Below are 26,260 nucleotides of genomic sequence, written 5' to 3'. Positions count from 1 at the left end.
GAAACGTCGGCCGTTTCCCTATAGGTTTAATGGAAGCAGAAACCTTTCGGGACTTTCTGTGAAAAGTACTGTGGGAAGAACTGAGAATACAGGCGCAGGTATGAACCTAGCCTGAAGGCGGGTTCATATCTACACCCTGGTCTCTGCTTTCAGTTTCCATCTTCTGCCAACAGGAGACAGAAACCCGGCAGACCTTGTGCGCCCATGAGCGCCCAGAAGCGTTTTTTGGTCTTCGGGGTGAAATCACTTTTTTAACTGGACACAAAGTCCTGCATGTCCAACTTTGTTTTTAAAAAAAAAAATGGTTTCGCCACGGAGACCATAAAACGCTTACGGGAGCTCACAGACGGACACTTTGCAAACCCATTCCAATGAATGAGTGAAAAATGACTGTCGGTTTCCGTCTCCTGTCCACTTTCTTGGGCAGAAGATGGAAACTGAATGCGGAGACCTGGAGCAGGTGTGAACCCGCCCTAAGCATTATTTCCATATACAGTATATATATGAACGGAATATTGCAGTGTGAGCCTTTGTATAGAAAGAACATGACTATACTTTCAAAAAAATGTTTTTCTTCTATATAGTTTTCCAATTTTGTGGTCACAATATGACTATGAATACATTTTGAGCAGTTCAATTTATCATTTACTGTATATATACAGCGTAGAATTGGAAGTAACATGAAACAAACTCATATGTTACCACTTATTCGTTTTAGATCTGTCTTACAAAAAGTTTTACCTGCATTGAGATTCCTGAATGATGAAGAAATAAAGTCTGAAGATAATAAATGTCACAAGGCACCACCAGGAAGCTTCATGGCATTTTGTCAACACCAAATTTCCATTATTTGTAGACTCTGGCATTCAGTAAATAGTGAGGAGAGGTATGTAGTAAAATGTCTTAACTGTTCAAGAAAAAATGGTATTGATCAATAATGCTTAGTCATCATATATGAATATCATTGCCTCCTTTTTCTTTAGAGTATTGTCATCACTTGAAAAAATGAAGATGTACTGTAACTTGCTGAAAGAAATATTACGTCTCAGTAATGTATATAGATATGCGCATGAGTATGGTGACACAGAGAGCGCTGAAAGAGAAGATCCAGAAATTTCCAGAGACCTTGTGAGTCATCTTGAACTTGACAGAAGTCAGGATGGTACTCACATTATCAATAGTCCTAAGCATAAGGACAAAACGCAGATCACTTTCCAACAAGATCAGTCTTTCCTTGAGCAGTCCATTGCAAATGCTGAACAAAGTGATCAAGCACACAGTAGAGAAGGCAATAAAAAACAATCACAGCAATCCAAGATTTCCAAGAGTAAAGGCACTGAAGAACATTCTAGAGAAGCGTAAGTAGACCTTTCATTTTAGAATTACCTGTGAAACGGCCTTAAGACCAGATACAAGTATCCCAATATATACTGAAAATAGGTTTTTACTCATTTACGTAAATTAAAAATAAATTGACCTTTTTGCCTCAATTACAATTAATGGCAATTGTTTTGGTCACACCCCTTTTTAAACCATGCCCCTTTTAATGTATGAGTATGTGCTGGACGAATCTCACAAGATTCATCTCACGAGGTTGGCCTGGCGGTTTTGGACCAAACACGGTCCAAACTGAAACTGTTATACTGTAGAGTATAATATGCTGAGGTCCAGGGCAGGAGATCACACATAAAAATTGTTATTCACTAGAGATGAGCGAACAGTAAAATGTTCGAGGTTCGATATTCGTTTCGAGTAGCCCCTCAATATTTGACTACTCAAATCGAATATCGAACCCTATTATAGTCTATGGGGGGAAAATGCTCGTTTCTGGGGTAGGCAACGTTCGATCAAATTATACTTACCAAGTCCACGAGTGAGGGTCGGGCTGGATCCTCCGAGAACTCTTCTACTTGCAGCGTCCCCACGGCATCTTCCGGCTCTGAATTCACTCTGCCAGGCATCGGGCCTGGGCAGAGCCGACTGCGCATGCCCGCACTATAAGCGGACATGCGCAGTCAGCTCTGCCCAGGCCCGATGCCTGGCAGAGTGAATGAAGAGCCGGGAGACGCCGCGGGGAAGCTTCACGGAGAAGACTTCTAAAGGTAGGAGAAGAACCAGCGTTGATTGGCCGACTGTATAGCATTCGGCCAATCAATGCTGGTTCTGCATCGAACTTTTACATTCGAACATCGAGTGGTACTCGATCGAGTACGAGTATTTCGAATACCGTAGTATTCGATCAAATACCTACTCGATCGAGTACTACTCGCTCATCTCTATTATTCACCTCTCCTGGGCTTGGGGATTGTGCACAAGACGCCATAATTTTTTGTAACTTGCTAGAGTTGCAGAGTTATGTCTTTTGCCCAGGGGCGTAACTTGAGGAGTTGCAGAGGGTGCAGTTGCACCAGGATCCCTAGGGGGCCCTTAAGTACTGGCATCAGTATTGAGATTGCAGCTTCCGTTTGGCACATAAGTCAAGGAGACCCACAGATTACCCTAACCACACTAAGGTGGATTAAACTCCTTATCCATCATTATCAAGAATTCGCTGTGTAGGGATGGGGTAGGGGGCACCAAACAAAAGATTGCATCGGGGTCCACAAGACTTTAGTTACATCACTGCTTATGTCTGTAGCTGTAAAGTTGAACAAAGCAAATTGTGTATTAGATAAACAACATGAAAATCACACTTATGAGTTTGTTTGTAATTTTGGCACATAAAATAGAGCATAAATATATAATTAGATATAAAATTATGTATTGGATGTTTCAGGAATTTATTTTTATTATGTTTTGTTTGGGGTTTTTTTTGGCCACAAGCAGTTGTGCTGCAATTCTTATCCAGTCACAGTGGAGAGGATATCTAGTACGGAGAGATATCTGTTATTATACAAAGCTTCATCAAGCTGCCTCTGTTATACAGTCAGCATGGCGTCAATATAGCAGCAGAAGAAAATCATTGCATAAAAAATGTGCAAATGCAAAGACATCTGAGGTTAAACAACAGGCTGCCACGGTTATACAGGTAACCATACACCAAACAACTCTTCCACTTCTTGCCTGATCTTACTAGACACTTGAAGATCACTTATCTAAACTGAATAAAAATATTAAACTATCCAATTTATTAGACCTAGTTAAGATTCAATTTGTTTTATCAGATGTAACAGTAAGTGCGGGTTCACATCTGGCCCGGTCTCTGGTTTAGCCAATCCGGACAGTTTCCGTCTTCTGCCCTGTGAAACTAAACAGGAAACGGAAACCCGGTGGTCAGCTTTCAAACCCATTCACTTGAATGGGTTTGCAAAGGTGTACGCCTGTGTGCGTCTTCTGCCTGTCCGCGGGGAAACCGTTTTTTTTTTAGCCAGACCCAAAGTCGCACATTCAGCACTTTGTGTCCCCTTTGCAGGGCAGTAGACAGAAACTGGCCGGATCAGCTAAACCCGAGACCGGGTGCAAATGTGAACCTGCCCTTACTTCGGACAACTTAGCATATCGGTACATGCCGATCCATAACACTGTTAGGGGTTATGCCACAAAAATATTTATCCCCTGTCCATAGCATAGGATAAATTGCTGACCGCCACGACCCCCACCAATCCTGAGAATCGGGGTGTTTTATTCCCACTGAGAGTGTAGTCCCATTGGATGCAAATGCAAGTCACATAACATAACATTTAGCACAATCCTATTGGAGGACAAATCTCGAGGCTCCTTGTCTTGGCTGTGTTCATAACTCCCAGAGACTGTAATCGAGGGACTGCCCTCCCCACCATGTTTTGGCCTTAAACAAATACACAAAAGAGAGTCCCATTCTAGTAATAGATAAGTACATATGACGCTGGGTTCACACTAGCGCCCGGACTCCGTTTTCAGGTTTCCGTCTTCTGCATGCAGAAGATGGAAAGCTGTCAGACCAGGTCCGGCCGTTAGCGCCGATGAGCGTTTTATGCTCTCCACCGCGAAACCGTTTTTTTTTTTTAAACCGGACACAAAGTACTGCATATACGACTCTGTGTCCGGTTTAAAAAATCCGGTTTCGCAGCGGAGCGCATAAAACGCTCATTGGATGAATGGGTTTGAGAGAGTCCTGCAGCTTTCCGTCTCCTGCTCTGTTTTGTGCAGGAAATGGAAACCTGCATGAACGGAGGCTGGGCGCAGATGTGAACGAGCCCTTAGATTTGTGAGACACTGAAATTTGAATGGTCATAATACCTTGTTCATATAACTGCTTAGCCTCTAGCACATTATATAAAGTGACCAATGGACCAGACAGATACAAACTATTATGCAATAATTATATTTCTTGTCTTACAGTCATACTTCTCTTTCTATACATTCTCAAGTCTCTTTCCATACATCAATCTCCTCACATACATATAGGCTCTATTGCTTCTTTTATACTAAGATTTAAAGAACACAGTCTCCCCATCTGATGTAATGTGAAATGTGGTAGATGCTATGTTTTTGTTTCTGGGAGGACCACAACAATGGCCCTATTTACAAACGGCACGTTTTTTTCTTCATGGTATATTTTTAAAATATAAAAAGGATGCTTATCATGTATCCCACCGTATTCACAGAGTAAGAATAGCCAAAATCTGCCCGTAGCACAGATCTAAAAATAGCCAGACACTCTAACCCTACAAGCTTTAGACAAGAGGTTGTTTGAGTCGTGCTAATTTGGATGTTAAAGGTTGCAAGTACACACTTGGCTTTCTCTTTGTATCATCTTTTCCCCGAGGCTCTTAAACACCCTAAAGGAATTGTCAAATTATTAATTAGTTGACCCAGGCTGCATGCGGTGAGGGGAGTGCAAGAATTCCTTTCTGCTTTCTTGAAGAGACCCTCTTGGGTATTCTTAGCTTCAGACACATGCAGGCATTTAATTTGTCTTGTAGTTTTAGATGTCACATAAAGTTCAAAAAACAGATCATTGAGCTATTAAACAAAGCTCCGAGATGTTTTATCTTCCTAATGGGATAACATCGTGAATCTGTATTTGGAGATGATCTATGCTTTTTCTATGGCATCCATTGACTTCTTTTTTTTTTTCCTTTTTTTTAATAGGCAGCTTGGAAAGGATTCTTCTTTCGGAAAAAGTTAGCAGCTGCTTTCGCTGGTATTGATAGAGAAGAGTTAGAAGATGACTTTGATGAAGTGGATTTGGATGAATTTACATTTGATGAAGTAAGAAATATCAAATAATCGAAATATATTTTTGTTCTGAATATTTTCCCTTGTCATTTTTTTTTTTAAAATGTTAATATTAATACACAGCAGGTCGTATATTAATTATAACAATGCTATTGTACGAAATTCACATATGGTACACTAGGTGCACACTTTTCTTATTAGACGTTCCTCTAGTTCAGGTGCAACACATATTTTAAAAGTTTGTCGCAGATGCCATCATTATAATTGTCACTATAACGCAAAGTAAGGTGATGACACCTGACACATGACCCTTTATTTTCGCAAGGTAACTCATGATTAGTGTCTATACCCAGATAAAACCATTGCCAAGCAAGTGTTATCTAAAGGTATATACAAGGTCCCATATCTGCCATAAACCTATAATGTCCCTTTCCAGCTCTTTAAGACCATCTATTTATCTAAACTAGATTTACTGATAACATATTTTTACTTCTATTTCCTTGCTATCTGAATAGACCACCCCCCTATAAAACAATTTTGAAACCTTTCTGGGTAGTCATAACCTACCAGAGGTTCCGTACCTACCATAAGTCTATAATGTCATACTAGAATAATGGCCTAATAGATATCCTTACAGTGTAAGGTTTACAGGTTGTAATGCTTTGAGATAATAGGTCGATTTTTGCTTTGTCCCCTTTGAAGATTAACAAAGTTATATTAACAACTAAATAAATATTTTACATAACTTCAGAAAAGTTTACCTTATAATCACTTATTCCACAAAGCATGCCTTTGTTGTGCAAAAGTATGAAAAAGTAAAAAAAAAACATATTTATTGCGTATTGCCGTTTTTTTCTGCTTACCTGTAGAATATAGTTACCCCTCGTTCACATCAGCATTTGGATTCCATCCGCATTCACATCTGCATTTGGTATTCCGTTCGGGGAGACCGCATGGAGAGCCCCTGAACGGAATACCAAACGCAAGTGCAAGCGCTGGTGCAGTAAAAGAACACGGACCCCATAGACTATAATGGGGTCCATGTGCTTACCGCCAGATTTCCGCAGGGATCTTGCGGACAGGAAAGTAGTTCACCATATACTTTCCTGTCCGCATGATTCGCGCGGGCAGCACACAGCAAGCACACAGACCCCATTATCGTCTATGGGGTCCGTGTGCTTTTACAACACAGCGCTTGCAAACTGTAAGTGTAAAAATGAAAACATGTGAGGGGATTGTTTTTTGCTCCCCTTCCTAGGAAAGTGAAACCCTCACACTCTCGAACAAGCTACATTGTTTCCATGAGTCCTATTTTACCCTATGGAGTGCAGAAACAGCATAGAACAGCCATGGTCACCTGTCACTATAACTCCCGACCATCTAAAGGAAGCAGAGACAGAGCTGTTCTCACCTCTATTATAAAAGAGTGAGTTAGGAAAATCCCTTTAATGTCCAAAACACATGTGGTATTAAAGGGTTAAGCCACTCAAAAACCACATAATTAAAAAAAAAAAAGGAAATGTAAAAATCTATTTCTAATGTACTATATATAGACTCTCTTAGACCTTCCTTTATACTGTATAACATGTTAGTGCATAGCTGCAAGTGTTTTGATGTTATTTTTGATTCCCTTTTCCGTTGTTTCTTCTGTAAGGATGGTTTTGAGAAATGCTGGTCCGTAGATTCTGCCCTTTCCCAATCTGCAGCTCCACATCTCTTCAGTAAACCAGAACGACCAAAGGTAACATGTCATTGGGATGTCTTAGCCTTTCATCATCCAGCGAGGCTTTCTGTGCCGCAATGATTAATACAGTGATTTATAAGACTGTTTCATGATGCCATTGACTTTCTGCTTCTCCCCAGCTGCTATTCTTCTTTTTTTTTTATATCTCTGTCTTTATTTTGGACTTTTGTCAACACTGTTTCACAGTAGCTTAATGTTAGGAAATAGAAAAAATAGAAGAAAAAACACTGATCTGTTCTGATACGTGGCATCTGCATTTCTGGCAGCGGATGAGAAATGACTAGTTAATGTATCTCTTACGAATAATGTAAAAATCTTCTATCAACAGCTGAGTATCTTCAAGGTCATGGCAACATTCTAGCTTATGGTAATATTTTATCTTCTACTATTATTATATGTGTCTCAATTTATAGGCAAAATTACATCTATTATTCTTCACATGAAGCTTTTCTACATACTGATATAGAACAACTGGAAGCTTACGAAACACTTCAAATACTTGTTAGATTTTGTTTTTCGTAATGAGCAATTCACATTCCAAATAGTAATTGTAATACCAATGTTTATACCCATCAAACAGATATTTTGATGATATTAAATACTCAGGTTGGAACCCAAGACCTTGACAGAATGGAGAAAGAATGGAGAAAGAATGGAGCACCGTTTTACCACTACTTGTGCCTTGTGCCATATTAGACATAGACTGTTGTCAACCCCTGCTGATGAATTTTCCAGCAGCCATTACAGCTCTGAATTGCTTTGTATCAACATTGCTATTTTTTCAGTTTTTGGTTAAATGTTGATACCTTATATGTGCTTCATGCACATGGCTAAGCAGCTTCAATTTTTTTTTTTAATGGGGGTCACTCGGAGGACACTCAGGTCGTCAAGGGTCATACTTTTTTACTGTTTTATTGATTTCAATAGGTGGCTTGGAATCATGAAACTGCATGTGAATATTACATATTGTATAATTATCAAAACAATGTAGGGATCTGGAAGGCACTCGGCACTTGCAAAACGGCCCTGTGCAACAAGCTTTAGCAATTATACAGTAAAGGTAATGGCAGGTAATGCTTACAGGTTGTCTTTCAAATCTACTATTAAATGGGTTTTCAGATTTTATGGAAGTAAAACGTAAATGGTCGCTAACTTTTCAAAAAAAAAATTCTAAATCAATAGTGGAAGACAATATAAGAAACTTTGTAATGTATGGCAATTCTTCTTTTTGCTTACCAATTATAAGGCTCATTTTTGTTCCTCTACCCCTTCCCTCCAAAGTTCACCCTAAAATCCCCCCTTGCTAGAGCAAAATGGATTACAGCTCACAGAGGGATCAGATTACGACCTTACATAGATGTCTATGGAGAGGGAAGGAGAACAGTGATAGAGGAGAGATACATTCACAGATAGAGGCTGTTTGAGCTCAATATTAAATTTATATCTCACCTCATATGTCTTATTTACATCAATACTGGTGAATACTTCTCTATAATGTTCTTTATGGCCCTGCTGATACATCTGAATAAGAGTTAGAGATAAATATTAGCTTATGTAATGCATGTATAATGTATAGGAGATATCATAGTCCCTGCCCACCAGCTCTAGGATAATTTACACAGTCCAGTCACATTAATGTGACCACCTGTCAAAATCCAGAATAACCACCTTTGGTAGAGCGGACCACTGCGCGGCGTGCAGGAAGAGAGGGGATGTTGTGATGATGTTCACTGGGATGTTGAGCCATGCCAACTCCAGTGCCGTGGCCAGCTGCGCTAGGTGACGCGGTTGATCATCCGTGGCGCAAACAACCCGATCGAGGCGGCCCCACAGATTCTCGATTGGGTTCAAGTCCTAGTTACACTTAGTTCACACTAACTTTCAAATATCCATCCTTCAAGTCTGCTGAGGGACCCAAAAACTGAAATCCTATCCACTTATAAAGTGGTTACAATGCACACTCCATAGACTATAATGGTGCCCATCAGGTTTCTGCCCAGTTTACAAGGAAAACAGCAAAGAAAAGTCCTCCTTGCAGTAGAACGGGAGATGAAGTCTCGTATTGAGACTCAAATGCTATTGTGAACCTAGTGTTACATCAACTGTTGCCTTGACCATGAATACAATTGTATCTGTTGTAGGCAAAGTTCTGTGAGCTAAATACATGAAGAGCAGCTGCACAGTTCTCTTTTCCACATTGTGGAGTGCTGCTTGTTTTTCACACAGAAGATTGTCTACATTTAGTAGAATTGTAAGAAATCTGAGAGTAAGTCTAGATTCTAGATTCTGCCTCCAACTGTTAAAATAGTTAGATTCGTCTAGATTCGTCTAGATTCTAGATTCTGCCTCCAACTGTTAAAATAGTTCTCATTCATTGACGGCAAGCTTAGAAAATGATGAGAAATAGAAAACCAAACCTATGTAGAAAGTTCTAGAACTTCGCAGTTACATACTGTTTAAAGTACGCAGTTACATACTGTCAGCACGATATTAAATTAACTGAAAAGAGCTCAAAATCGGAGCCCCACTTTATGAAAACACAGCAGAACAAAACGCTGCATTTTACAGTACTTGCAAAATGGATGGGATTCTAGTTAATCCCATCAACACATTGCAGAAAAAAATCGCAGTGGAAAAGCCGCATTTTCAAAAACGCGAGTGTTTATGAAAATCGCATTATGTCAGTTATACCTATGGAAAAGCTGGCGGTTTCCATATAGGTATAAGGGAGCCTTCACATGGAGTAACGCCGGGCTTGTAAAAATACAGGCGTAAAATCACTGTCCATAGACTGCAATGGATTTCTTTGGTTTCGTTTTATGCCTGTATTTTTACGACCGTAAAGTTAATTGCAATGTATGGGTAAGTTCACACGATGTAACCTTGCGCGTGATCTGGCACATATACACGTGCCGGCAGATGACACGCTCAAAATGCTCCCATTGATTCCAATGGGAGTTAGGATCGTATACGCCGCGTTATTTTTCGGCCGTGATTTTGCGGACGTGATTTCACGGCTGTAAAATAACGCGGCGTATACGATCCTAACTCCTATTGAAATGAATGGGATCTTTTTGCAAGCGCAATCTGCTCACACATATATACGTGCCAGATTGTGCTCCACTTTCCTCCGTGTGAACTCACCCTATTTCAATGGGTTGAGTGTGTTTACGCGGTGTATACGCAGCGCATATACGCAGCGTATAACGCCACGTATACGGACCGCGTTAGGCGGCGTATACGCCGCGTAAACACACTCAACCCATTGAAATACATTGCAATTAACTTTACGGCTGTAAAAATACAGGCGTAAAACGAAACCAAAGAAATCCATTGCAGTCTATGGACAGTGATTTTACATCTGTATTTTTACAAGCCCGGCGTTACTACGTGTCAAGGCTCCCTAATAGGGGCAGAGAGTCTGCAGAAGAAAACTCTAGGGGCTTTCCGTGGAAAACGCTGAATCTCGCCACATGAGGCCTTAGCCTTAGAAGCGTTTCTTCTCCTGTTGATGGCTTAGAGGTCCACTGCTGATACGCTGCTGGAATATTGTATATCAGTAATGTTATTTGTTTTTTTTGACAACATGACTAATACCACTTTCCAGTGCATTGTCTTGGAATCTTTTATATACTAAAAGTGATTTTAAATATTTTTTGTGTGACTTTTCCTTACCCACAGAAATACGTCAATGAAGATGACAGAGAATACTCCTTACCATGGTTCCCACAAGAGGCTTGGGCAGGTTCTGAGGCTTCTGGCGTAGATAGAGAACATAGATCTAAAAATGGGAGTCTTGGTAGCAGGTAAAATGATTCTACATATTGCAATGAAAATTAATAAGTTGTCATTTCATATTTGTTCTCCAGCATGCTGATATTGGAGTGCCCTTATTATGTTCCCCAGGAGATTAGGCATACATCACTTCACAATCTTTTCTATAGTTTTATTGCAGCTGCATGGGGAAGGAGACTTTATTCCACCACCGTTTCTGCATTAGGCGACCAGGCTAAGCTCCACCCCTTGCAATACGAGAGAGTCTTTTTTCTATTTCCTTTTATCATTAATTTTTTGGTTTAATGTTCCTTTATATTTCTCACCAATAGTTTAACAAAACAAATTTTAAAAACTAGACAAAATAAAATAAACCTACTATAAATTCAAATGATGCGCAGAATGATAAATTTCATGAAACCAGACCCATGCTAATGGGCTCAACAGTTGCCCATTTCCCTGAGAACTTGACAAAGTAGTAACAAAACCACACGAATGCATGCCAAGAAGCCAAAAAGAAGGAAAAATTTCTTGTACATATTTCTGTTTTTAAAGAGGTCACATGACCGCTAAATCCAATAAGCAGCTAATACTAATTTAATAAGTAGAGCGTTCCATTTCCAGAGAGAAATGGAACATTATTGCCTTGCCAACAAGTTTTATTTGCTTACTCTGCATTTGAAGTTGTGAATTTCTGAAGCACTTAAAATAGGGTTGTGCAAAGAGTTTAGATTTAGAATTTTAAAACTAAATGTTTAATAATAATATAAGATATATATTTGAAATAAAATAATTTATATATTAAAAATCCATGTCTGAAAATGTCAGTGTTGGATATATATCAGATTTTGAAATGGCCTAAACTAAAATTATTATACCATAACAGATTCTTAGAATTTTTTAAATTATTTATTGCATTGTACTTAAAAGGATTATATCACTAGAATCCCTTTTTAAACTAAATACACATAGGAATAGCCTTAAGAATAGCCTTTTTCTTATTCTGATTTGCACCGCCATTCCTTAGAAATATCTTCTTTTTTCCTTATGCAAATGAGTTTTCTCGCAGCACTCGGGGTGATCACCAGCACTCAAACAGTACTGGGGTTTCCCCAGTGCTGCTTGAAAACTCTCCAGCGACGGCCTCTGTCTTTTTCTCCGCCTCTGCCTTCTACTCATGCGCTCCTCTTCTCTTCCTTCCAAAGCGCCGACTTTGTATGTCCATCAGCCATTTTCCTGTGGCCGAATGGGAGAGGCCACAGGAAAATGGCCAACGGACATGCACAGTCAGCCATTTTCCTGTGGACTCTTCCATTCGGCCACAGGAAAATGGCTGACACACATGCACCGTCAGCCATTTTCCTGTAGCTCTTCCATTTGGCCACAGGAAAGAAAACAGAGGTCGTTGATGGAGAGTTTTCAAGCAGCACTGGGAATGCCCCCAGTAATGTTTAAGCGCTGAGGAACGCTCCCAGTGCTGCAAGAAAACTCATTTACATAACGAAAAAAGAAGATATTTCTAAGGAATGGTGGTGCGGATCAGAATAATAAAGGTAAGAAAAGAACAGCCTTTCTTAAGACTATTCCTAGCTGTATTTAGTTTAAAAAGGGATTCTAGTGATAGAATCCCTTTAATATTAAACCACAATGTAGTATATTCCAAAGCTCCCTCCCTTTAGCTTGTGTTATATACATGGAAATTATAACACTGTACCAGATTCATCACACAATATCACCTGGCAGAACCTACCAACTTATAACAGGGACCATTGTGTTCACAGGATAAATAATTGAGTCTATGATGGTAGTGTGAATGCGACTTTACCTGTACATATATACACTCACCGGCCACTTTATTAGGTACACCATGCTAGTAACGGGTTGGACCCCCTTTTGCCTTCAGAACTGCCTCAATTCTTCGTGGCATAGATTCAACAAGGTGCTGGAAGCATTCCTCAGAGATTTTGGTCCATATTGACATGATGGCATCACACAGTTGCCGCAGATTTGTCGGCTGCACATCCATGATGCGAATCTCCCGTTCCACCACATCCCAAAGATGCTCTATTGGATTGAGATCTGGTGACTGTGGAGGCCATTGGAGTACAGTGAACTCATTGTCATGTTCAAGAAACCAGTCTGAGATGATTCCAGCTTTATGACATGGCGCATTATCCTGCTGAAAGTAGCCATCAGATGTTGGGTACATTGTGGTCATAAAGGGATGGACATGGTCAGCAACAATACTCAGGTAGGCTTTGGCGTTGCAACGATGCTCAATTGGTACCAAGGGGCCCAAAGAGTGCGAAGAAAATATTCCCCACACCATGACACCACCACCACCAGCCTGAACCGTTGATACAAGGCAGGATGGATCCATGCTTTCATGTTGTTGACGCCAAATTCTGACCCTACCATCCGAATGTCGCAGCAGAAATCGAGACTCATCAGACCAGGCAACGTTTTTCCAATCTTCAATTGTCCAATTTCGATGAGCTTGTGCAAATTGTAGCCTCAGTTTCCTGTTCTTAGCTGAAAGGAGTGGCACCCGGTGTGGTCTTCTGCTGCTGTAGCCCATCTGCCTCAAAGTTGGACGTACTGTGCGTTCAGAGATGCTCTTCTGGCTACCTTGGTTGTAACGGGTGGCTATTTGAGTCACTGTTGCCTTTCTATCAGCTCGAACCAGTCTGGCCATTCTCCTCTGACCTCTGGCATCAACAACACATTTCCGCCCACAGAACTGCCGCTCACTGGATGTTTTTTCTTTTTCGGACCATTCTCTGTAAACCCTAGAGATGGTTGTGCGTGAAAATCCCAGTAGATCAGCAGTTTCTGAAATACTCAGACCAGCCCTTCTGGCACCAACAACCATGCCACGTTCAAAGGCACTCAAATCACCTTTCTTCCCCATACTGATGCTCGGTTTGAACTGCAGGAGATTGTCTTGACCATGTCTACATGCCTAAATGCACTGAGTTGCCGCCATGTGGTTGGCTGATTAGAAATTAAGTGTTAACGAGCAGTTGGACAGGTGTACCTAATAAAATGGCCGGTCAGTGTAGATCGCAATTTGATCTATGTTTCTGTAAACCCGATTTCTAACCAATGCTACTATATAGTAACAAACGATTTAGCGCTCAATTTTGGACCTATTTAAATTTTTTAAAAAATTTTAAAAAATTTACAGGTTGAAAACTTGCATTAAATTGTGGTTGTCTTTGACATGACTATCAAAATGAGTCTGGACGGTATCTTTGTTCTGTATTGTTATTGTGTCATTCGTGTCTTCTGTGCCATGTACTAGCTTAAATACAAAACAATGTACACTGTTCAATCACGTAAAAGCATCCAGTGCTTGTATTGAGTGGAAGAACATGTCTCCATATATCTAGATATAGATATGGATGTTTTTACTGTGCAGGTCAGGATTTGTGCGCTGACGGTAATTTTTGAAATGTTCTTCTAAGTAATTGAAATGTAAACATTTCCAAATGTTAACAGACTTTTAGGACCTTTCACGATAAAGCTTTCCACCACTATTTAAAGTAGATTTTATTTTAGATTTTGGAATGCATAAACAGTTAGCTAGAATAGCTTTATACTACAAAGCCTAAGTCTATCTAGATTTTAACTGATTTTGCCTACTATTTCATCTGATGTCAGGTCGGAGAAACAAAACCTGTCACATGTTTGTAGCACGAAGTCCAATACTGACATTTCCTTCAAATCGGTGAAAGAGGAAAAAATTTCCCAGGAGTGGTATGTAAAATACTTCCTTTTACTATATTTTGAAGTGTCATTGTGACGCTCAACCTATATGGATATAAACATCTTTTCCTGTAGGGGATTTAAGGAGGCATCTACTGCGCAGCTGATGTTGAAGAGAGCTCAGAAAATGAAGTCTAAGCAAGCAAAGCATAAAAAATTGTTGGGTAAGTAACCTGGAGCCAGAGATATTCATGATAGATTTGTTTTCTAATCAGTATACCAAGCGTATATACATATACATGGGCCAGTGCATGGAAGTATTGTACATATGGGTGATGCTTACATTACAGGATATGGTTTGTTTGATTGTAGGATTTTTTTATTTAATTTATTTTGCTGATTATTATAGCCCTATTTGTTACACAGCATTGTATAGAGTTTGTCAACAATTGGTCCCTGTCCCTGAGGAGGTTTTCCTAGAGAAAACCTACACAGACGTGGGGAGAAAAGACAAACTCCCTGTAGATACTGTCCTTGGTTGGATTTAAACTCAAGACCCCAGCACTTTAAGACAAAAATAGTGACCACTGAGCCCCCATGATCCATTATCTTGATTAGAACTACTTGGTACCAGGGCCCTGTCCACCATTTTATCCTGTAACAACAAATGTTTAAGGGTCTTATACGGTCTATTATTTTACTCTGTAACAAGCAATGTTTTAGGGTTTCATGTTTCTTAAAAACAGCATGTCCTTCAAGAGAACTGTAAAGCTTTTCAAAGCATGATTTTACCGTACTATATTATTGTGCCACCAGGCGGTATACAACATGCATTTTCCATTATAATTCATCCTTTCGTGTTTTCAATGATTTGAGTAAGAGATTAGACGATAGTCTTATGGAGCTTACTCAACATGAAAGGATGTAGAACGTTCTGGAAGGTCTGAACAAATGTTATCTACTGAAAATATGTTGTGTCTTCACCTATATAGCGATTATTTTTGTGTATTTTTGACTTCTTGATTTGGAATAATAGGTTTATACAATTTGTAATTGGGTTGAAAAGATAGATGACGTTAGAATAACTTATTAACTGAAATATTATTTTAATTTCTAAGAAAGATAATGATTTAAATCTGAAACTATGCAAGGATCGTACCATCATGTATCTAAGAACTTTGGCCTAATTTGTAGCCACCAGGGGTTTACTTATCCTGGAGGTAAATATCGTAAAGTGGAAAATGGGCATAAAATCATGATTATATTCGCTTTTGCTCTGTCAAGATGTATTTAATGTTTCAGAAGACAGATGGAATACATCAGAGTTTACAAATTACCTCACTTGAGTTCCATGGTTCCGTCACTTTTTTCGGCTTTAAATAAAGACACTCTGGTTTCCCCTCCCACAAATAACTCCTAACATGACAGTAAAGAGTTTTTCCCATTTGGGAAAAAAAAAAATTGCCGGGGGTGTTTGTGGAAATTTGATAAAATAATTTTAAAAAAGTATTATTTATCTGTTGGATTTTTGGCTCTCTCTACTGGTCTCTGTTTACTTTGCTATGGTGGTGACATTGCAGTCAATAACTGGCCAAACTGGTATATGGTACATGACAGCTGAGGCCAATGATTGGCTGTAATGGTCATGTGGTGTATATGGCTACATCACCACTGCAGTCAGTAAAAAGTGTGGCGGGGAGGACTGGAGTGTCAGGGAAATATATGGTTAGATAATGATTTTTTTTAATTATATTTTTACATTTTCACCTCCCTTTATTTTATTGTGTATTTTTTGTTAGAATATTCCATTAAGCACAATTAATTACTAATATATACTATATGATATACTAATATATACTATATTACTAATAAAATTCAATTCCCTATCTTCTCTGTAGTATGCAGCAGAAAAAAAGCAATGACTATGGGTTATTCAATTGGTGACCAGCAAAGCTAACATCCTTATCTTGTCCACTATTAGAACTTGCCAACTATCTGCTTTTAATATGCCAGCATTGTACAAAGAGTGTACTGTTCTGTGTGTACTTATTTCCTGGGACACTATGTAAAAAATGGTGTCCACCATATTGCTGAAATTACAGGATTTTTTAACCATAATTTTTTACAATTTAGTGATAAAATTGTTGGAATGTAACATGCAGGGGTACAGTTTTCTTAATGATTAATCCATCATGCATGGCAATTTAAGAGATTTTCCTATTCTAGTGTTGTGAAATATCTCTAGGAAAAGCCATGACATTGCGATCAGCTAGAAGCTGACTTGTAGGTTCTGAGAATGAAGCAAGTGAGGCTTCTCCTTCACAGAGTCATACCTAGTCACTCACTGTACAGGGGAAAACCATTTAAGTGACATCTTTGGGGTTACTATCAGATTATATTGATGTCCAGATAGTGTGGATTATGTGTGAAAACAGCTAATGCAAATTATATTTGCCAATAGTAACCAGTTTTGAAGCTGCTTTACGTTTCTAGCTTGCAGCAATAAGAATAACATATAGACTTGTACTGTAAACAACTCAGACCCAACAGGCAAAAATGTCTTAAAGATGGGTCTTACTGCGGAAGTCCATGTATTTATATATTCGTAAATTGAAAGCCCTCGCTAGCCCATTGTGCCAAGTTGGTCACTAAGTTTATTGCACTAATTTTTGTATTATGCATGCAAAGTTTTACAAACCCTTTGCATATGTACAGCACAATGGAATCCTACATGTAGGATTTAGCTGTCCGCTTGAATTATCAGACATCTTTGTAAACAGACACTTAAGGACACACAAGGACAGTAAAGGACACTACATACAGTAATATCCCATTTAAAATAATGCAAATTGTAAATGGACACAGCTAGTGTCTGATGCTAAAATCTTGCACGGACATTAGCTGCGGACACCGACGCTAGTGTGAACCCAGCCTTAATGGTGTTCTAAAAATAAAAATAATAATTGTAATATTTGGATTTTTTTTCTATTTAATTTCTAGGTATCCTTTTAGAAGTCTCTGAAGTCTTGATGTTTGCTATATTAATTTAACTCAGAAATTGCCTGTTTTATGTAATTGTTTCTCATCATTTTAACTATATTATTGAAGGACCTTAAATTGCATTAAAAACCAGTAAACCTTTGACGGTCATTAAATTTAAGGTTGATGATTCTGTTAGGTTAGTTCTGTTAGTTATGCTTATATATTTATATTAGCACATGAGTGATTTTATCTTTGTAGTATATGGTGACTATTTATTTTTCTTCTAGTGATGTATTTTATCAAAGTGGTACAATACAAAATGATTTTACGATGCTACATTACCAAGAAGCAAGATACATTGATAGTAAGATGTACTATTTGTATGGCATCTAGTCTCATGTTCAAATTCCAGTGGTTTTCAAATGGAGCCTTTAAAAAATTAGGCTCTTCCCTAACAAATGAGAAGCATCATAGCACAGACATGCTTTGAAGATGAAACTGTATTAGAAAAATTGATTCAAGGTTTCAGAATCCTCTACGTTGAAGAATTTTTCATCTATGTAGTTGATTCTTGATTAGAGACATTTACAGTTCTCCGTCGTAGACCTCTGCGAAATAAACCTGTTTATCTATTCCCAATCTACACAGCAAATTTTTATTTTGATTTATCCTTTATTTTTATCATCTTTATATTTTATTTCAGTGTTTTTATTTCTCTTAGATGATAAAAATATAAGTTCTGCAATTTTTAATTTCATTTTTTTAAGTTTATTTTTATAACTTTAGATTTGTATTATTATTTTTTTTTCTTAATGTTTTAGTAAACTGAAATTTAGCTGGTGTTATTTCCAGTTACAGACTATTACTGTACTCTTTGCTTTTCTCTTGTCTTCTGTGATTTTTTTATGCTCAAAGGAAATTTTTTTGTACTCACCATCTTTTGTACTGAAGCTGCATGAATCCTTGTTGCCTTCTGGACCTAGAAAGAGTAACTTAACCTTTACAAGAGCAAAACAAATCATACCCTTTTAATTTTAACATGTACCTTTTCATCTAGACCCAGCTGTGCGCCTGGCGTTGTTCAAAAACAATGAAAATAAACATGCCCCTCTAATGCCACCTAAGAAGGCACAGGCAGTGAAAATAGAGTACTTTCGAGGTTAGTATGTGTATATATACATATATATATATATATATATATATATATATATATATATATATATTAGATATATTTATTTATACTGGATGTCTTTGCTTCATAAATTCCACTTTATGTCTGTACGCCTGTAAAGCATTCTTTATCTGACATTTATCATTGTTCATAAAGTAGCTGAATAAATTAAATTCTTTTTATATTATATCTTCTGTAATTATCTTACTATTAATCTACAGTCTGATCTGTCTGAAGAATGTGAAGAGTAGTAGCACTGTGGGCTTTGGATTTAGGGAGTACGCTAATGTATGTAAAGAGCCATCCGCATGTTTCTCAGTTTGACCCTGACACTGGCCCCTTCCAGCAAGATGTTCCTCATAAAATTGAGGTTTGCTGGCTAACTCTATTTGATCTCATTATTCTGTGTAATGTGCTTGAAAAATGTATGCTTAATTTCAGCTGGGGATGCCAAATAAAGCATTAAAGCATTGTTTCGCCATGCAGATATCAACACCAATACCAATCTGATAACTGCAATGGAAGATCCATGAACAATATCTTACATTTTCCCTCATATCCTTTTAGATTATAGTAAATGTATGAAAGTTCACATAAATGTTATGAGGGATTTACAGACTACAAAACTTTAAATACACAATATATAGGAAACAGTTCAGTTGTAGATTGTGTTACTATTTTCTATTTTAGCAGAAAGTTGAAACGTGAAAATTTGAAGTTTGTGGAGTTTTTTGCCATTAAAATCTCAGCAAAAATTTGGTTAACATTAATTAATATATATATATTTTTTATTGATACATTTTTATGGTAATATATATATATATATATATATATATATATACACACTAAATACAAAGTTCCATGCAAAATGTGAAATGCGCTAAAATTATTGATTAAATTGCTACAAAAAAGCACCTTAATTGACTGACCTAAGACAACGTACTTGCTCGATCACCATAGACAGAACATTTTGTAGATGTTACTCAAACACTGGATAATAATGAAACAAACTCCTTTCCATGGGGACACATTGTTTATTATGGTAACAAAACAGGGGCATTAGCAGCTATTACACATGGATGTATTAGTTTCCTGCTTGTGGTCATACTGTACCTCTGTTTGCCACACATTCCAAGCAGCTTTTTTCTGTTAGATTTATACAGAATGTCATGTTTCTTGAGAAATTACACTTTGCGGAATTTACCATGGAACGCATAAAGGCACATGGTATCTATGGATCCACAGTACAGAGATGCTATTCGCCATGATGTTGGCTCTGTGCACATGAGTCTGCCATTGGCTTGAGTTTTTAGAAAGTAAGCATATAGTTTTATCCTTCATCCTTCCTTGTTAAACACAGCATAGTCAATGTTCACCTTTGAATATGTCCCAGCCAGCCATTTGCTCTTTAGTAACTATTACTACTAGATCTCCAGAACATGAGATTTGGCGGTGAGGATGGTTGAGAAACAAATTAATGCATATACATTAAAAAGGACAGCAGTTATATATCAATAGTAAAAACTGCAGTTTCATACAGTTGAATAAAATATAACAATATCACATTTTGAGACATTTCCATTTGCATTAGTTGTTTGAGTCTAATGTAAATTGCTGATTTTGGTTTTTTTTTATTACATTTGGCTGCATTAATATACTACAAAATGTATGTATTGAAAATGAGTTCCAGGGACAAAGGATTTAAAGTGGAATTTTCTTAAAAATTGTAAATAATATTGACATCACATAATCACAATCTCCATATCACTTCTGTATAACAGCATTTGTTGGCTCTCATATTAGCACATTGATTTGGCTATGATAATTTGTGCCGCATATCATTTGACAGAAATTCTTATCACTTCGAACTGTACACACAAAAATCTAATAATGCTATCTTGCTATGTAAATATGACAGTCCAAGAGGTCCTCTAATTGACAGCTGAAACTTAGACCAATATCATTTACACCTAAGAGCAATGAGGCTCCAAGGGGCCAAAACAAAAACAATTATTCATTGGATACAGATGACGAATGACAAGAAAGCCTATGGTAAAAAAGACATAATTCCATTACTCTTCAATGTCAGGGTTAGGAAAGCAATACAGACATAAAAACCTCACAAAGAGGAAAATCAAAGCAAGCACAGACAGACAGGCCAGCACACCAGGAAATGTGAAATCCTATATAAGTTCCTAATAGTCTTTATAGATCATCTCAGAAGGGCCCTTGGAAAGAGAAGGTAAAAGTCAGAGAGCTGAGTTATGGTTACGCAGAACAAATCAGTATTATTATCTGCACGCTACTCAATATCTATAAGGAAGTTATACTACAGTAAGTGCCCTTTCAAAAAAAAAAAAAAAAGATCAAATTTTTTTTTGTACAAAGTCATTTAAAGAAGATGCAAATGTGGGTACAAATATTGGGTACACTGCCAGATATTACGACTGAGAACGTACCAATTACACATCATCTGCAACATCAAGTATACAACTCCTGACATATGAGCATATATTTTTTATTCCACACAGTTGTATAGAAAACAGCCATCAACAGCACATATCTGTCTAAATGCATCAAACAATATATATATATATATATATATATATATATATATATATACAGTCCTATGAAAAAGTTTGGGCACCCCTATTAATCTTAATCATTTTTAGTTCTAAATATTTTGGTATTTGCAACAGCCATTTCAGTTTGATATATCTAATAACTGATGGACACAGTAATATTTCAGGATTGAAATGAGGTTTATTGTACTAACAGAAAATGCGCAATATGCATTAAACCAAAATTTGACCGGTGCAAAAGTATGGGCACCTCAACAGAAAAGTGACATTAATATTTAGTACATCCTCCTTTTGCAAAGATAACAGCCTCTAGTCGCTTCCTGTAGCTTTTAATCAGTTCCTGGATCCTGGATAAAGGTATTTTGGACAAACAATTCAAGTTCAGTTAAGTTAGATGGTCGCCGAGCATGGACAGCCCGCTTCAAATCATCCCACAGATGTTCAATGATATTCAGGTCTGGGGACTGGGATGGCCATTCCAGAACATTGTAATTGTTCCTCTGCATGAATGCCTGAGGATTTGGAGCGGTGTTTTGGATCATTGTCTTGCTGAAATATCCATCCCCGGCGTAACTTCAACTTCGTCACTGATTCTTGAACATTATTCTCAAGAATCTGCTGATACTGAGTGGAATCCATGCGACCCTCAACTTTAACAAGATTCCCGATGCCGGCATTGGCCACACAGCCCCAAAGCATGATGGAACCTCCACCAAATTTTACAGTGGGTAGCATGTGTTTTTCTTGGAATGCTGTTTCTTTTTGGACGCCATGCATAACGCCTTTTTTTTTATAACCAAACAACTCAATTTTTGTTTCCAAAATGAAGCTGCCTTGTCCAAATGTGCTTTTTCATACCTCAGGCAACTCTATTTGTGGCGTACGTGCAGAAACGGCTTCTTTCTCATCACTCTCCCATACAGCTTCTATTTGTGCAAAGTGCGCTGTATAGTTGACCGATGCACAGTGACACCATCTGCAGCAAGATGATGCTGCAGCTCTTTGGAGGTGGTCTGTGGATTGTCCTTGACTGTTCTCACCATTCTTCTTCTCTGCCTTTCTGATATTTTTCTTGGCCTGCCACTTCTGGGCTTAACAAGAACTGTCCCTGTGGTCTTCCATTTCCTTACTATGTTCCTCACAGTGGAAACTGACAGGTTAAATCTCTGAGACAACGTTTTGTATCCTTCCCCTGAACAACTATGTTGAACAATCTTTGTTTTCAGATCAATTGAGAGCGGGCTGTCCATGTTCGGCGACCATCAAACTTAACTGAACTTGAATTGTTTTGTAGAAAGAAATGGTCCAAAATACCTTCATCCAGGATCCAGGAACTGATTAAAAGCTACAGGAAGCGACTAGAGGCTGTTATCTTTGCAAAAGGAGGATGTACTAAATATTAATGTCACTTTTCTGTTGAGGTGCCCATATTTTTGCACCGGTCAAATTTTGGTTTAATGCATATTGCGCATTTTCTGTTAGTACAATAAACCTCATTTCAATCCTGAAATATTACTGTGTCCATCAGTTATTAGATATATCAAACTGAAATGGCTGTTGCAAACACCAAAATATTTAGAACTAAAAATGATTAAGATTAATAGGGGTGCCCAAACTTTTTCATAGGACTGTATATATATATGTACCGTATATATAGATATTAAAAATATATATTTAGAAAAATATAAATTTGGATTAAACCCTTTAAATAAATAAATGAAAAGATAAAATAAAAGATTTCAAAGAGTAAAAAGCATGCCTCACCCATTGGGGTGATGACTAAAATTAAGAAAAGAGGCTACATTTAAAGTGGTATTCCCATCTCCAGGGTCATATTTAAAGTTTTAGTTGTAGCCTACAAGTGTATTGCTGTATCTGTTTGTCACATACAGCTGAATATGTCTTCAGTGTTTGCAACACTTTGCCTAGGTTTCTAGCAGAAGTGTTTGGACTGGTGACATTAATTCCCATTTGTCATCATTGTAATTGCTGGCTAATGGAGCTAGTCTGTCAGCTCTGCAAAGTGCTTTCAGCTGCTGTGCCCTGGTAAAAATTAGAACTGTGGGCTTGATCAGTACCTCTGTTATTGCTATATATAAATCCAAAGATAACAGTATGCAATTCAGTCTTGGAAGCATGTTGGTCAGAACTGTCCATCATATAACCAGGCCACCAACTTTTCACTGAAACCAGGATATTGAGAGGAAAGGCAATGGATATGGGAAAAGCCCTTTAATACTAAGTTTTTTACAATGTACACTTTTCCATTTCTTTACAGAAGAAAATTAGAAGGTTAACTCTTGAGGTAAATATTATTCATTGAACAAAGTGAGGAAAATGTAATTTCCTGTTTCTAGTATACATTTGTGTAGATTAACCCTTAAGTACTATCATGGTGTTTATCATAATGATATGTGTATGATAGTGGTGTATTATAGTACTTAAGAGTTAAGAAATAAATTACTTTTAACAATGCACCAAAATATGAAAGTTTGCTTTGGGCATCAAACCATATACCAACCCTGTCATGAAAATTTGTTTCCTAAGGATCTTTTTATAAATTAAAGGTGTTTTCCACACTAAAATTACTGATGACCTATCTTAAGTATTATGTAAGATTATAAACTCATATCCAGAGTGTCTTGATCTGGGACAGGACCAACAGATGTGAAGCATGTCCCTTGGAAAAGGAAACCTTCTGTAACAGTTAATAGGGTATTGCATTGGCGATTCTAGTGTACACTAAGTACCAGCAGAAAAAACAAAAACTTTAAAGATGTTTCCAGTATGAGAGTATACTAGGTGCTCTTAAAGGTTACTGTAATTTAAATTTAGGACCACTGTACATTATTAAGGATAGAACCCAGATCTGATTCCCATTTTAGGGCATTTTGAAGTTGGTTGTGATATGACGAATGAACTAAGTTGTTATAAATTTGTGTAATCAAACCTCTGGCATAGGAATATTTTGAAATAAATATTAAAGAGGAGGTAGTGTTCTTAAGGAAGGTGGTAGTGAAATGTCACAGTTGCTTATACCAGAATAACTCCGAAAAAGGAAGGTTATAATGGTTGCCTTTTTGATCTTTTTTATGACTTATCCAGTGCAGGTTTCCAGAATGAGAGTGTTTTGGGTGCTCTTACAGGTTGCTTCCCAGATCAGGGACCACTGTTCATCAGTAAGGGCATCAAGGATAAGTAGGGGTTGTTTTTGCTTCTTTTAAAGAGAATCTTTCATGTCCTCAGGCACATGCGGTTTAATACACCTCTAGAAAGCCAAAAGTGCGCCGAATTCAGTGCACTATCAGCTTTCACATTCTGTGCTCCCGGTGAAGAGCTATTGGTGCCGTTACCGTAGCTCTTCAGTGTCAGAAGGACATTTCTGACAGTCTGTCAGGAATGCCACTCCTGATAGTAGCGTCTATTGTGCTGTACTATGAGGGGGCATTCCTTACTGCCTAGTGATGACACGGAGCGGTGAGGATCGCCCCCCTACTCCTGACAGTATTCGTCCATAGACGAGTACTGGGGGGGCGCCCCTCACCGCTCAGCGTCATCGCTAGGCGGTAAGGAATGCCCCCTCCCACAGTACAGGCTATCACCTCTAAAATAGTTAGCAAAACTGTTTAAGGCTAAGACCCCATGTTGCAGAAAAGCAGATTTTTTTGTTGAATATTTTGCTGCATGTTTTGGGTCAAAGACAGGAGTGGACTGAGCAAAAGGGAGAAAGTATAAGAGCTTCCTAAATAATCTTCATTTCTTTTGTAGCCACTCTTGGCTTTGGCTCAAAAAAACACAGCAACTATATTATATTTGCAAAAATATTTAAATTTTAATTGTCTATAAATTTAATTATGGTTATGTTCCTGGGAAGATTCTTTATAGGCTAAGGCCCAAACGGGCCATAGCCAAAAATCATGGCGGAAATGCATTCCATTTTTTCCTACAGCACTTTTCACAGAAAGTCCTCAGAGTTTTCTCTATTTTTCTAGCGAATCCCATCCACTTTGCAGGAACTATAAAACCCTGCCAATTTTTGCCACGGCCAAACCGCAATTACACCAATTGGGGCCCCCGACCTAAAGAGGACCTTTCGCTTCCTCCAACAAGTTAAATTTTTTACATAATATAATAGATGTTGTTCCACTGATTCTGGAACAGCTGGAATTCTTTCTCTAGCCCCCACCATTCCCAAGCAATCACTACTGTTAGTTTTGGTGTCTGATATGCTATTTATTGTGTGTACTGTCAGGAGGGCGGTGTGAGGCAGGAGCAGACAAGGGGTGTGATTCTGATCTCTGACATTGGCTGCCTCTGATTGGAGCACCAAATCATGCCCCCCTGCCTGACACCACCCTTCTGACATTAGAGAACCCTCAGACTAGTGAGAGAATTCCCTATTCACTGGAATCAGTGGCACAGTACCTATTAACAAATGTTAAGAACTTGAATTGGTGAAGGTGGTGAAAGGTCCCCTTTAAGCCTTGCGTATAAAATGCGAGCCTTACTCTAGGTTCACACTAGCATCGACTGTCCATTGTTGTTGTCTGTTGGAGGACAAGAACAAATGACAAATGGACCACTATAATAGTGATCACATATAAACCTGAAAGGACCCCATTGACTATAATGGTGTCCGTCAGGTATCTGTTGTTTTTAAACTGAAAGCAGTGGATGAAAAAGCCAAGCATGCAGGACTTTTTTTTATTCGCCAGTCTCAGATGAACACCACTACAGAGACTGATGCAGATGTAAAAATAACTTTAATAACTTTCTCCTACTGTTATTTGCTTGTGTGAGAGACTCCTCCAGATCTTGGATGGATAGATTGTGAGCAGTTGGGAGTGTCTCAGACTGCTAAAGCACAGTCTACATGCAGTAATCTGAAAACCAGGTGGCCATTTAATAAAAATAAAGAGTGGGTTGGGAATTGAAGGAACGGTGCGACAAAGAAGAAAGCACAGAACCAGGTATTTTAAGGATGTATTATGCATTTATTGTGAAACTACTGTTATGGACCAAAACTTCCTTTACAAGATGCCTACACAGCAGGATAATCTCTCAGACCATTTCTTTCTGATATCCTGTGCCACTTTCCTTCTTGGCATTGTGGGGTTAAAGCTGTTCTTGCTATCTTGT

General features: G+C 38.1%; 1 protein-coding gene across 1 annotated transcript in view; it reads left to right on the top strand.

Moving 5' to 3' along the window:
- The window catches only part of LRRIQ1 (leucine rich repeats and IQ motif containing 1), a 98,301-nt gene that overhangs the window by 43,545 nt on the left and 28,496 nt on the right, over window positions 1-26,260 (top strand). Inside the window, exons 15-23 of the mRNA XM_075274542.1 lie at window positions 719-886; window positions 984-1,358; window positions 2,827-3,028; window positions 5,074-5,193; window positions 6,815-6,901; window positions 10,586-10,710; window positions 14,342-14,437; window positions 14,522-14,610; window positions 18,426-18,527. Of these exons, the coding sequence (XP_075130643.1) occupies window positions 719-886; window positions 984-1,358; window positions 2,827-3,028; window positions 5,074-5,193; window positions 6,815-6,901; window positions 10,586-10,710; window positions 14,342-14,437; window positions 14,522-14,610; window positions 18,426-18,527 (1,364 nt within the window). The remainder of the gene's footprint in view (window positions 1-718; window positions 887-983; window positions 1,359-2,826; window positions 3,029-5,073; window positions 5,194-6,814; window positions 6,902-10,585; window positions 10,711-14,341; window positions 14,438-14,521; window positions 14,611-18,425; window positions 18,528-26,260) is intronic.

The sequence above is a fragment of the Leptodactylus fuscus genome, chromosome 5, assembly GCF_031893055.1.
Source record: "Leptodactylus fuscus isolate aLepFus1 chromosome 5, aLepFus1.hap2, whole genome shotgun sequence".
NCBI classification, from domain to species: Eukaryota; Metazoa; Chordata; class Amphibia; order Anura; family Leptodactylidae; genus Leptodactylus; species Leptodactylus fuscus.
The sequence above is the reverse complement of the archived record's forward strand: the minus strand, read 5'-3'. Positions and strand labels throughout refer to the sequence as shown.